The sequence below is a fragment of the Danio rerio genome, chromosome 21, assembly GCF_049306965.1.
Source record: "Danio rerio strain Tuebingen ecotype United States chromosome 21, GRCz12tu, whole genome shotgun sequence".
Taxonomy (NCBI): Eukaryota; Metazoa; Chordata; class Actinopteri; order Cypriniformes; family Danionidae; genus Danio; species Danio rerio.
In genome coordinates this window covers 23672062-23686000 of record NC_133196.1, presented here as the reverse complement: position 1 = coordinate 23686000, position 13939 = coordinate 23672062, and the positions used below count along the sequence as shown (strand labels likewise).

At 34.4% G+C, this 13939-nt stretch overlaps 2 protein-coding genes across 9 annotated transcripts in view; both read right to left on the bottom strand.

Moving 5' to 3' along the window:
* The window catches only part of myo7ab (myosin VIIAb), an 85265-nt gene extending 84178 nt beyond the window's left edge, over positions 1-1087 (bottom strand). For 6 of the 7 annotated variants that reach the window (XM_073935303.1, XM_073935304.1, XM_073935307.1 and 3 more), the window contains exon 1: positions 696-930. The gene's annotated coding sequence lies outside the window, so the exon portion shown is untranslated. Of the gene's footprint in view, positions 1-695 lie in introns of all 7 variants that reach the window. The other variant, XM_073935305.1, reaches the window with a different exon arrangement.
* Positions 1088-10173: 9086 nt separating this feature from the next.
* The window catches only part of capn5b (calpain 5b), a 70654-nt gene continuing 66888 nt past the window's right edge, over positions 10174-13939 (bottom strand). The window contains exons 12-14 of one of the 2 annotated variants that reach the window (XM_009295397.5): positions 13318-13368; positions 12061-12197; positions 10174-11900 (exon numbers count right to left, since the gene is read on the bottom strand). In XM_009295397.5, coding sequence (XP_009293672.1) covers positions 11718-11900; positions 12061-12197; positions 13318-13368 — 371 coding nt within the window. In that variant the 3' untranslated portion in view covers positions 10174-11717. The remainder of the gene's footprint in view (positions 11901-12060; positions 12198-13317; positions 13369-13939) is intronic. The other variant, XM_001345078.8, reaches the window with a different exon arrangement.

Below are 13939 nucleotides of genomic sequence, written 5' to 3'. Positions count from 1 at the left end.
TGTAAGGATCTCTACCTATTTTCTAACTAGAAAATGAGACAAAAACAAAGAAAAACATTTTGTCCTGTTTATGTGAAAGTATTTCAAAATCCTGCATTGTATCTTCTCTCTCCTAAAAAACTGTCTAAAGGTAATGTCCAGAGGAGACATCTGTACAATAATTACTTTTAATGAACCTAAAATTATAATTAAATCCCCAAAATATAATGAAAGAACGACACCAAAAGAGATAAAAACTGACAAATCTGCTGCCAATGTTAAATATGCATAGAAAAACAAAAAACTTGTAGGAAGTAAAGCATACACTGACTGAACTACAATGAGTGATTAATATTTAATTAGCTCTCTCTTGAATGTTGTCCTTGTACACTCCTCAACAAGCATATTTTAACAATTCTGAGCACATACAAAAGTTTGACCAGCTCCAAACATCACCAAACCCAATATGCTTAGAAAACCTACACCAACACCACATCAATTTGCTTCAATAAAATGTGACTCTATCAATTTCCCAAAGGCATCGTTTTTGCCCACTACTCTGCTCTAACAGTACAGAAAGGCATAAATGGTTCCTCATGAGGCCTGGTACATCCCAACACAACCCAACACAGCAGAGCAGAAAACAACCAGGAGTAAGTAGCTTTCCCTAAAGCCTTAAAAGAGCATGATGTGCTGGACGGCTAAGCCTCGCTCACCTCACAGTGACTCAAGTGTTTGTTCTGCTCTCCTTTTTTCTTCTTCTTCCTCTATCTTGGTCCGTCTCTCTGTCCCCAATGGAGATGTATGTCCACACGTTCAAAAGCTGATCTGGTGTCAGATCATTGACAGGTGTCAGTTATATCAGAGCATGACGTAGATTCTTGCACAGTCACTCAGTTGTGCTGCTTGTGTTTAACAGCTACCTGTTGCTGTGGGATGCTGGGTAATGTTGTAGCTGGTTAGCGGTGGTAGAGTTTTCTGATCCAGCTTAGCAGGGCGGGATTTGGGCATTGGCTGTGGGGGAGGGAAGCCGGGCTGATCTGAGGGTCACTTTAGATGAAGTACAGGAGTTCTTGTTTCCTTCTGCTCTTTCATGCCTCAAACTGGACTGCAAAGCGAACACGAAAAGGTCAAGCTTTTGTATGTATAAATAAATGTTGGGTGTGTCCAATGATTGTTGGGCTTATGTGGAAATGGCAGGAATCCAAAATATACAATAACCGTAAAGGGGCAGTTGAAAAACTTATTCTTTATAATATCTCTAATGGTTACATTTGTTGTTGTATAATATAATAAATAGAATACTATGTGTACAATAAATACAAAAAAATAATTAAGATAAACTTATACAATTGTTATATCAATTATATAAATATTTTTTCTGATACATTTCTGATCCGAAAGAAAGAATAAAAAATAGAACTATGATTTAAAAACAGCAACTCAATTTTGTATAATTTAATATTAATAAGTATAATTAACTTTATGTAGCTTTCAAAACAACAAAACAAAACAACAAATATTTCATATTTTACTCACCTTCATGTAACAAAACAAAACAAAAAAACCAAACAAAACAAAACAAAAACACAAACAAAACAACCAAAACAAAACGAAACACAAAAACTAAATCAAACAATTCAAACAAAACAACCAAAACAAACAAAACAAAACACACACACACACACACACAAAAAAATCAAACAAAACAGCAACCAAAACAAAACAAAACAAAAAAACAAACAAAAATAAACAAAACAAAATAAACAAAACAAAACACACACACAAAACAAATCAAACAAAACACAAAACAAAACACACAAAAAAAAACAAAACTAAACTAAACTAAACAAATCAAACAACACAAAACAAAACAATACAAACAAACAAAACAACCAAAACAAACAAAACAAAACACAAAAAACAATAGTGTTATAAAAGTATATATCAGTTTCCTCTTTTATGTAGCCATCAAAACATAACAAACCAAACAAATGAAAACAAACACAACAATAAAATGAAATACAAATTTGAAAGAGTATTTAAACATCTGTTTACTCACCTACATGGTGCCATGTCAAAATAGTATGTGTGCATATAAAACGGAAGTGAAATAGTGCAGCATAAGTGAAGTAAGAAAATACAGAAAATGCATTTTTGAAAATCCTTGTATGCCAAAATTAGCTCAATGAAAAACTCCTGAAAGTTTTTTTTTTCTTTTTTATTTGAAAGTCATGCCACAAGTTGACAAAATACAAAAGAAAAAAAGGTACTTCAAATAAGTTTATCAAATAACCACAGTGTAACCCAGGAGAGACTCACACGCAAAAATAAAACACATTTAAACAGAGATAAAATACAGAAAACCCTACAATCAGTAAATATATCATATATATGTCAGTGTCTGCTCGTTTTTCTTTTCTTTTTCTGAACACAAGATTCAATGGCTAGATATAAAACAGTAAACAAAGGAGTATAAAATGCTGATAAAAGATACTTGTTATAAAGATAATATCTCAGCTATGCTTCATAGAATGATACCATGCAAGAAGATATTCTGTAGATTTCTGTTTATGTATATATAGATATATATGTATGTGTACGTCAGTTTCAAGTTCAACATCAGCAGAAAAAATACAAGAGTATCACAAGCTCATTCTCTGGACGTCTGACCCATGTCAAAAAAATGACAGAGCGATAAGATTCACTCGCTCCACAAGCATTCACTGGTTTTTAAGGCTGTACTCTATCAAGATGCCTATAGAGAAAGTCCAACATGGCATGACGGCGTGTGGTAAAGAAAAGAGGTTCACTCAGCCAAAGTACATGCAGCAGAGCCACAAACATCACAAAAAAAAAAACAGCCAGCAGAAACACTCCAAACAATGCCAGCGCTTCAGAGGATTTCAATTTGCCATGTGATTATTATAAGCAATTTAAAGTCTCATGTTGAGAGTGAAAATGGAAATCCTCTGCAAATGTTTGTCTCCATCATGGACGCATTGCATAAGCTGCAGAAACAGTGTGTGCCGTGTTACTTTATAAAGTCATACTGTGTAAAAATCTGGTTTGTAAACAAACACGAACCCACATGCAGTGTAAGATCACGGAAGCAGCATCCAGATCCACTTCACACGACATGGCAAACGTTCCTCTATTTGATCTGAAGCATGCACAACTATCTGAGTGAACCAGGACCTTGTTCTATTGCATGGCCAGGGTTGAGGAGAATTCAACGGAAAACTGAACAAACAAACAAACACACACAATTGACACTGAAAGGCATTTGAACTTCAAAAGTTCATAATTATTTGCCAATGGACACATCCGTCTATGAAAAAATGAAGAGGCTACCTGAATTTTATCATTTTGATTTATTAAATGTATTGGGTATGGGTTTGAGTAAAATGTTAATATTTATTTATACAGGTGTGATAACATTCACAACTACGATAACGACTTTTCTTGTCGGCTTAGTCCCTTTATTAATCCGGGGTCGCCACAGCGGAATGAACCAGCAACTTATTCAGCAAGTTTTTACGCAGCGGATGCCCTTCCAGCCGCAACCCATCTCTGGGAAACATCTACACACACATTCACACACACACTCATACACTACGGACAATTTAGCCTACCCAATTCACCTGTACCGCATGTCTTTGGACTGTGGGGGAAACCGGAGCACCAGGTAGAAACCCACGCAAAGGCAAGGAGAACATGCAAACTCCACTCAGAAACAGCAACTGAGCCGAGGTTCGAACCAGCGACCTAGCGACCTTCTCGCTGTGAGGCGACAGCACAACCTACTGCGCCGCTGCCTTCCCCGGTGTGATAACATCAAACCTAAAGTCAATACAGAATTGGTGCAAAATGTATTTTGTAAACTACTAATAACATTTCTTCATATTTTTAACTAAAAATTTTGTCACTTATGTCAATGTTTCTCAACCATGTTCCTGTAGGACCACCAACACTGCATGTTTTGGATGTCTCCTTTTTCTGTCACACCCATTACAGGTCTTTCAGTCTCTGCTAATGAGCTAATGATCTGAATCAGGTGTGTTTGGTTAAGGAGACATGGAGAATGTGCAGAGCTTGTGGTCCTCCGGTTGAGAAACACTGATTTACCTTTTCAGACATTTTTATATTCAGTTTAAGACAATGAAGTTTAAGAATTAAATATTTGGAGAAATTACAGATTTTCAATCATAGCAATTTTAAAAATCTTATTCTGATCAATTTACCTTATTTAGCTTATTCAATTCACATCTACCGCATGTCTTTGGACTAATGGGGCAAACCAGAGCACCTGGGGGAAACCCACACGAACACGGGGAGGACATGCAAACTCCACACATAATTGCCAACTGATCCAGCCAAGGCTCAAACCAGCAACCTTGCTGTGAGGCAATTGTGCTGCCTACTGTGCCACCCTGATGCCTCAAATAAAAATAAAATATTACCTGTCAATATTTTTTAACAAATTTTCTCTGAATTTTACAGAACAATTCCATCATTTAACTCAAACCCATACCTATTGAATCCAGAGAAACTGATCATTATTCACTTGATCTTTACATTTTTTCCATAGCTGTGTGTTATTTGGCAAAACAATAAAGAAAGAAAAAAGACACAAAATGCATATGGCTCCAACTGTACTGGCACATTGGCATCTTTCACAGAATTCTCAATAAAACAGAAAATTGACAGATTTATGCTTTGGATGAAATAACATAAAAGAAGAATGCAAGGTTTGTTGTGTTCAACAGCAAACTGACTAGATTTAAGGCTATTTATTAAAAGGTATAAGTTTCTGAACACAAAAATGCACAGAACACGTCCCGCACTCACTATTGGCCAGACAAAGAGATAGCCACGCCCCTAAAGTCAGCCTATTGATTTAAGCCAATATTGCTGGTCAGATTGCTCAAACAAACAGAGCAATAGTGCCACAGTGTTAGACTTCAGGGTAATAAAGAAATGAAAAATTCACATTCATTCAAAAAATTTGAGATACCAATCAATACACTTAAAAAAGCTTTCAAAAGCGTTTCTTTTTCTTGGGAAGTGTTCCCAAAAGAACCTTATTTTTAATGAGCTTTTCAAACTATTTTTAAACACTTTAAAATACATTTGCGCAATTGAAAGGGTTATTCGTGGAACCATCAATGCCCTAAAAACAGTACAAACCCCTTTCTATTATCTAATTCAGTCTGGTTAAAATGGAGATAAGTAAAGCCATTCATAGACAAAAAAAATTCCTTTCTAAATCCCTTGTTTACCCGTCTAAATCTGGCCTGTGGAGGCACAAATGATGTAAAAGAATGACTGGGCTATTGTTGGGGATTCAATTTGGTTGTATAAAACTAAAATGTAATGGAGCTAAAGAAAAAAATGCTTCATTCAGTCCTGAATAAAATCATTTCTTCTTGGATGTGCCACATTTGGTCAAGGGCTAATCTGCTGGGCTTAGGCGTGCTCCTGTCATTCAACATTGTTAGTCTGATTGGCACTGCTTTGTTAAAACTTGGTACAGTATATAACGCTGTTTTTCTCTTCTATTCTTGCTCATCTAGGTTTGAGTGTCAATACTCGCTTGGTTTAGAAACATTACAAAATTATAAACAGTAGTCATCATAACCTAATGTTTTAGATTCTTATGCTACATTATTTTTTGACACAAAATGTTAAAAACTGCAAACAGGCTCTTGGTTGTTCATGTACCATTTGGCCTTCACTTTGTGGAAGAATTGAAGGATTATTAAAAACAAATAACACTTAGGTGGCAATAATGAATAAACAGCAATGACTGCAGAATAGATCTATAAAATAGCAAATATAAGGTATGATGGAATTCATTTTCAGCTCAGCACATCGCTATTTTTGTCTTGTCTAATGTAAATACATCAACATGCTTAAAATGTAAAACTGCATAAGATATCAAGAGTACTTTTAAATGAATATTTATTTAAAAATATATAGATTTTTCGTTAACTTATTGTGGATATTGTTTATTTAGAAGTCAACGGCATGTTCAGCTTACATAAACATTGATGATTACTGACACTTAAAGAAGACAGATGTCAGACTGTAGCTGTAAAATTAAAAAAATAAAATAAAATAAAATAAATTGTATGTGTCTTTAAATTTATGAAGCTAAAAAAAATAGTATATAAATAAAATGAGCTTTCAGTAAGATTTTGTTTAGCCGCAGTACCAAACATGACCACCAGTTGAAATTCAGGTTCCATTGGTGACCGTATGAAGGCACCCTTGTGTATGTTTTGAGAAATATGAACCCTATTTTTTCATACTTTGACAATATTTGTAAAGTAGACATCAAATTCTAAAGTGGTAATGGCAGTTTGGTAGTATTTTATTTTAATTTAACCTCAAAAAATAGTTTGTTTTTACATCTAGATTTCTGTAGCAAAGTAATGCTTTATAACTCCAACGAGTACTCTTGTGGAAAATTAATAAAAGACTGTTATCCAGATATGGAAACTAAAAATGTATGTTTTATGTTTAGACTATAGAATATTATAGTTTCAAAATTTAACCGCAAATGGTCCCAGGGTTTAAATCGTGATCGTAAATATTTTACTCTACCAACATAAGAAAAAAACCCTAAAAAATATGTATTCAGATTACCTAAACCTTTCCTACAATATATAGTTTGCATGATTAGTATTTAATTGGAATATAGTGAAATAAACTTATAAGTCAAAATATCAGGACAGTTATAGTTAGCAAGATTCATGCCATCTAATATCTTTGTAATTTAAAAAAATGTAATATGCATTTTTATTTTAATTTATTTATTGTTATGAAATATTAATAAATAAATAAAAAACACCAGGGGTCTCATAAATCTCATAAATGTGGAGTACGCACAAAACTGAGGAGAAAACTTCCATGCAAGAAGATGTGAATAAACTTGAAAAGGAGAAAGTAAACACATTTAACTTAAATATTGACTTAATTGAACCACTTTAAATTAGCATACAAGCCATAATGATTAATTAATACAGTGTTCAGCATATATGAGTACACCCCTCACAAATCTATCTTTTAAATTCCTATTTTTAATAGGAAGCTATACAATATTATATTTGTGGATATACATTAGATTAGTCTGTACCGAAGCCAAATCTGGAGCATATCTAACAAAATAGCTTCTGATAACGGTCCTGATAACTTGTACACCCAAATTTATATGTTTTAGAGAAATAATAATAATAAAAAAAAAAAAAAGATTAAAAACCAAGAGAATAAAAAAATTGAAACATTTGGTTGAAATTTTGTAGTTTTTTTTTCAATATTTTGCTTGAATTTAATTGTTTTATCTTTCAATTTTTAAACATGTTTGGTGACTAAAATACTATTTTAATAAATATATCTGTTTTTTTAAATCTGTTTTGTTTAAATGCAACAAAATACATTGCCTATATATACTGAAAAATTGATTAAAAAAAATTCAATGGCGTGTACTCAATTATGCTAAGCAGCAATGTAGCTTAAAAATTCATTCTGGCCTACAGTTACTTTTAGGAAGGTTTCTACGCAGTTTCATAAATTAGACCCCGGATGTCAATTCTAGTACAACTTTCTAAAGCTAAAAAGTATTTTAATAAAAGAATAATAATAAAAAAGTTCTTAATATGTTATGCAGCTTCTCAAGTAAGGATGCTTACATATTATTACTTTTACTTTTAGTGTGGCTGACATTCAAACAATAAAACAGACACGTAAGAAGATGCTAAAACATATCAAACCATGATAAAAGACTGATGTGGACTTTTTGTCAGTTTTCCAAAACTCACTTATAGTGACTGAAATCTTGGCATGAAGCATAAACAAGATGTTGTAGTGCACAAAGAGTCCTGTAGCAGTCTCTGGTGGAACAGCACACCTAGCCATTGGAAAGGACACAAAGCTGGTGATGATAGTCACCAAGTGTCTGTCAAGAGAAGTCCAGGAACAAAAAAAAAGAAACGAAAGAAGATCTTCTCTTAAGTACAGAATGTCTGTTAATGCAATCGTGCAGCAGTTCTTGCGCATCTCAAACAATGGCACATGCTGTTTGGCAGGAGTCTGACTAAAGAGTCAATAAGACACAGACAAATCCTTGTTTTACGCGGCGATCCTCAGAGTAAGAGTGAGGTAAACCCAGAGATATGTGTGGGTCCAAAGGCCTGCTCTTCATCCTTTGAGCACCGCTAGCACTGGTAAAGTTTTTTTCCCTTTGATTTAAACATGCATAACCTTTTAACGGTCCTTAGGTTGAGTTTGATGGCCAACAGATCTCTCTCACAGATACACACATAAACGAACATGCACACACACACACATACCAGGGAGACCAGACAACCATGATAATAAAACTGGGATATTTAGAAAAAGCACATTTTGGTTTTGTTTCATTTTTAATTAAAAAATGTCTAAAATAACAGAAAATACATTTGTAAGATTTTTAAAAGAAATTAAAATATCTTTTTGTTACCCTACATCTTAAGTCAAACATCTTAAGTTAACATTAAGCCTTTTTATTTCTCAATGATTTCATGATTTCCATGAAAATTTTAAATGGAAGCCATTTTTTTTTTTCAAATGTTGCTTAATTATAATTGCGTATGCTGGATAAAGCAAAATAAAAAAATATATAAATGAATAAAATAAAAAAATTAATTAATTTTTTTAAAATTAAATTAAATTAAATTAAATTAAATTAAATTAAATTAAAATGTTTGGATCTCTGGGTCAACTTTTAAATCATAACAACATTATAAACGCTAGCCTGTGACCTAATGTTTGAAATTTTTGTGCAACATTTTTGAAACAAAATGTTAAAATCTGCAAGCAAGCACCATTTTTGCCTTCACACTGTGGAAGAATTTAAAGATTATAAAAATAAGGCAATAATAAATAAATATCAATTAATAAAAAATAAAAACAGTTGAGAGTTATTCAGTAATACGTTTTCATCTCAACATGAGATGACAAATGCTGCCTTGGAAATAATTGAAAAACAATTACTAAAATTACAAATAACTAGAATTGAAATAATAATAGCAGAAATATAAAAAAGAACGACACAATTACTAAAAGCACATAGCAAAAGAGTAAGGAACTTTATATCACTGTTTATGAAAGTCTCATTCCCCTGCATGGGAGACTGGTGTACTCCCATTGTCTGTTACCAGACACAAGTCTCTGTTCTCTATTCGGGGACATAACCAGGATATTTGGATGAATTTTTAGGAGAAAATTCTAAACTTTTTGTCCAGAGCATTAAAACAGGATATACCCAAATGTCAAAAAATGTGTATTCTAAATATTTGTTCCTGTTACAAGCACTTTTACTAGTTCAGACAAGAAACTGTTAACTTTCTGTTTATATGCTAAACTTATAACAGCTCGTTTTAGAAAAAATACAGAAAGCCTGCATTCTGGTCAATGGTTGCAGGAATTATCTTATATTTGGCTATAGAAAATTTTACTTAAATAGTCAAGGGAAAACCTGAAATGTTTTTCAAAATTAGGGATCCCTTTGTAGGTTTCCTGAAGGAAGCTGAAACTTTTTTTTCTTTGTATAACTTGTATCACCTGCCATTGATATACCGTTGTTGTTATATGATGTACCTTTATATTTTATGTGTAAGTACATGCATTTACTTATATGTTTGTATAGATTTTATTATTATTTTGTATGTTTGGTTTTGATTTTAGGTTGTACATGTTAAAAGCTACTAAAGTCAATAACGACAGTGTTAAAAGGGCACATACCCTCTCAGAAATAAAGGTACAAGAGCTGTCACTGGGGTGGTAGGTACCTTTTCAAAAGATAAACATTTGTCCTTAGATGGTACCTCAAAACCTTACATTTGTACCTAAACATTTTAAGAGGAACACTTTTGTACTTTTTAGGTACTAATATGTACCCTTGATGTATTATTAGGAACCCTTTAGGTACAAATGTGTAGCTTTTAAAAAGGTACCATCCCAGTGACAGCTCTTATACCTTTATTTCTAAGAGTGTAGCAAAAATAAAGTTAAAGTAAAAGTCAAAATAAAAAAAATGTAAAAAAATTAAAAACTCTTATATTAAAAAATATTGGCAACAGGGTGCATAAAACAGTATTTTTGTTACAGTCACACAGCGGGTTTCTAATGCTAGAAAAAGCATTAAAAAATCATATTAATGACATTTTTACTAAAGCAGAAGATCAATTATTCACAAATATGTGGGACATGGCTCATCAAATCAGGGCTATCTGGTCACCCAAACATGCACAAACACACACACACTCACATTCAAGATAATGGTAAAATGTTTATCAAACCACCCTGGCATACTGGTAATGCCCATCCATTTTTTTCAGGCAGAAAGTGGCATGGCAGATCCTCCAGGTGGGCTTTTGATAGCACGTGTCCACTGGTAAGAGCAGAACTTATCTTCATGCTCCGGTATTCTATTCCAGACTTCTGTTGCTAAGCTACATGACCCGGAGGATCCAAAGAGGTGCCCGCTGTGCCCCACCGGCCACTGAAATCTTCCAGTCAAATGAGAGCCGATCGGGTCTCGCTAAAGATCAAGCTGTGTGGACGGGCACAGCTGTTGACACTGACTGAATATGTCATGACTGAATGCGTGGAGGACAAAAGGGATGGAAAGAGAGACAAGAGGAAAACTGGTTTTGAATGATTTGCCAGGGCTGGGCTGAAACTCAGATCTGGGAGACGAGACATGGCTGATCATGCGCCTCAGACTCCTCAAGGATCTTGATCACTTCAGCTGCTCATGCAAACACAATGCATAGCCCTTCATTGCAATATATGATCATGAATGATGGGGATTGAAAGTATAGTTCACCCGGAAATAAAGCACTCAATGTCATGTTAAAAACACATATGCTGTTTCATGAGGTCACAGCATTAAATAGAGAACCACTGGAAAATGGATCAATGAGTCAAGGATCAATAGAAATTGAGTGAGACCTCGAGAACTGATGTGTGAATCAGATCAAATGGTTCACTGTCAAGAAAAAGAATCAAGTTCAAATCAGTCATTCAATCCAGTCAACATGATTACCACTCAATAAAAATAGCTATGTTCCCATCCACCTATTATTATGCACATTTTGAACCATCGCACACAATCAGAAGATGCGCATAAAGTTTGAAAATGCGCATAAAAAATTAGCAAAAACGTTGATGGAAACACATTTACTGAACACATTCTAGCATGTGCATCAAAAAAAGTCATGTGATTTGGTTTTAACAGATGTGATATGTACGATGGGACATGATATTTTGTTTTGAGCTTAAGCCTAATTCGCATCTTTGGATGAAAATGTAAATTTCAGTCTGTTTTTCACTGAAGATATTATATAGATTCAAAACAAATGTGATATACTGTGCTTAATTGACAAAATTGTATTATGCTTTATTGGCATGGTCAGTACCTGCTGAGAAGCTTGATCAAATATGTACTCAATATGTACTCAAGCTTGATATGTACTCAATACCAGCTATGAATGTTCATCTTAATTTTTTTGATCCATGAAAACAAGAGGGTTTAGAATGACATGACAGTGAGTAAATAATGACAGAACTGTCATTGTTTAGGTGAACCATCCCTTTACTGTAGTAAACTATAAGGGCTAAAGGCATTGTGGGTGAATGAGGAACCCAAGCAGAGAGTGTGAAACAGTGGGATGCAGGTGTTTGGATTCTGATCAGATGTTGGTTAAAGTGGTGCAGGTGATCACACGCACAGTCAGCGTCCCTGGAAGGTTGTTGTCCTGCCGACTGCCCTTGTCTTTAAGGTAGACCGTGTGCTGCTCTTGGCGATCATTTGGGTCACTAAAGAGGGTCACCTGACCCAGGAAGGTGTCAACAATCACATTCTTATTGTAGATCTGAGTGGGTCACGGAGCAGTTGGAAGGGTTAAGTGGGAAATAAGAGAAGAGAAGCAGAAATAATGTGAGAGGAACAGAGCAGCACAGGGAAGGAGATCTGTAGCAGTTGATGAGAAGGACTGAAGGAGGAAGAGATGTAATTACATACTTCCAACTCACCTCGATGTGAATGCCTTCCTTTGGCTTTTTGCGGTAGAATATTCCCTTGATGTCAAAATTAGGGCAGCGCGTGTCCTTGTGCACAGGAGAGCGGACCTTCTCCCCCTCACAGGTGATGATCACATACGGGTCAGAGGCTGAGAAAAAGAGTCATGAGTCAGCAAAACACTACATATGACAAAATATTATACTATTATACTATTTCCCAATGTTTTCCTAATTATGACCTTTAACAAGACGCAAATCTGCACCACAAGCAGCAAGCTAAACTGCAAATTTCAATCCTTTCTAACATTTTACCCACTATGAAGGGGTTTGCCCATGTGGCGCTACACTGGCGTGGCCCATGTGAGGCCCAAATGTGTTTACCAACTCTGAAGCCATTTACTGATCACCTACTTGTCACCCACACAAGCAACCTATATGGCATCGACTGTGTTTTTCCTTGTTTAACCTATGTGTTTAACCCAAGTAGGACCCTTGTGTGTTGCACATATTGAGTGCTTTCCCCATGTGGAGCCTCCCTGGGGCCCATCTGGATTTGCCATTTGGCATACCCACCTGGGGCTCTATATGGTATATGGTCTACCCATGTTTAACCTATTTTAATAGGTTGCATGTTGCCCATGTTAAGTGTGTTTCCTACTTGGGGCCGCATGGGGCCCATCCGGGGTTGCCCACATAGGGCCCACTTAGGGCCTTATATGGCATTGATTGTGCTTATTAAGTTTGTTGCCCATGTGGAGCCCACCTGGATATTTCCAGAGAATTATATAAGCTAAAATAAATATGTATAAAGGAACAGTAAAAGTGCAGAGAAAGACCTTTTAGCAAAATGTAGAACTGATGTTTTTTCTGAATATTTCCACCAGCAAGGAGCAGTGAATGAGTATGTTCTGGAAATTAATCATTTGTATCTCTATTTGATGAAAGCACAAGACCAATATCTAAATCCAGAATCAATTATCAGTTAATAACAATTAACAATCAATTCTATTAATTTAAATATGTAATAAATTAAAAAATTGACATTAGTAAAAAACAGGACAAAAATCATGTTCAGTTTTCTTTGAACACAAAACAAAATAAATTTTGATGGCAAAGCCAAAGCTTTTTTCGCTATTAAGCACAACAATAAAAGTAAACAAGAGACAGTAATGTTGCAGATTAAGGAACAATCCACATTAAACATATAAAACGCTCACATTTCTATAAGGCAAAACGAGACAGACACTTACAGCAACTAAAAGTCATTACCTCGTGTGCAAAAGTCAGAGTGAGTCTTGTGGGAGATCAAGCAGTGCAGCTCTGTGTGCGGTCAAAAGAGATTTCCATATGTAAAAGCTTCAGACAGATTAAGAGTCTGAACTCTGACTCTCTGAATTTTTCTTAAAGGAGTAAGTCACCCATAAATAATTTACTGTATCCAACTGTGACAAAAATAGTCACATTTTTGGGTGAACTATCCTTACAACGTGACTACAGATTAGCCTGTAGCACTGGTTTCAAGGGAAAATCTATGAGAACAATCTATGAATATACAGTATGAGCAGTTATAAATACATTGGTATCAATGGAATCCAAGTTTTTTCATTTATTTAATATATTTAGATATTTATTTTATGGTACATACACTAATACAATATGTGGATCAAAAAAGAATTTTCTAAAAATAAAGTAAATAATAACAACTTTCAGACATTTTTGATCATAATTTACAGAAGACACAAGCTAAAATCTAAATTTAGTGTATCAACAGTTTATAAACTAAAAAATCTTGTCATACATATTTTAAACAATAATAATTTGATGACATATAAACAGCCCCCAAAATCTTTTTTTATAATTTGCTGCATCTTTAAAGAGCTAGTGTTTACAC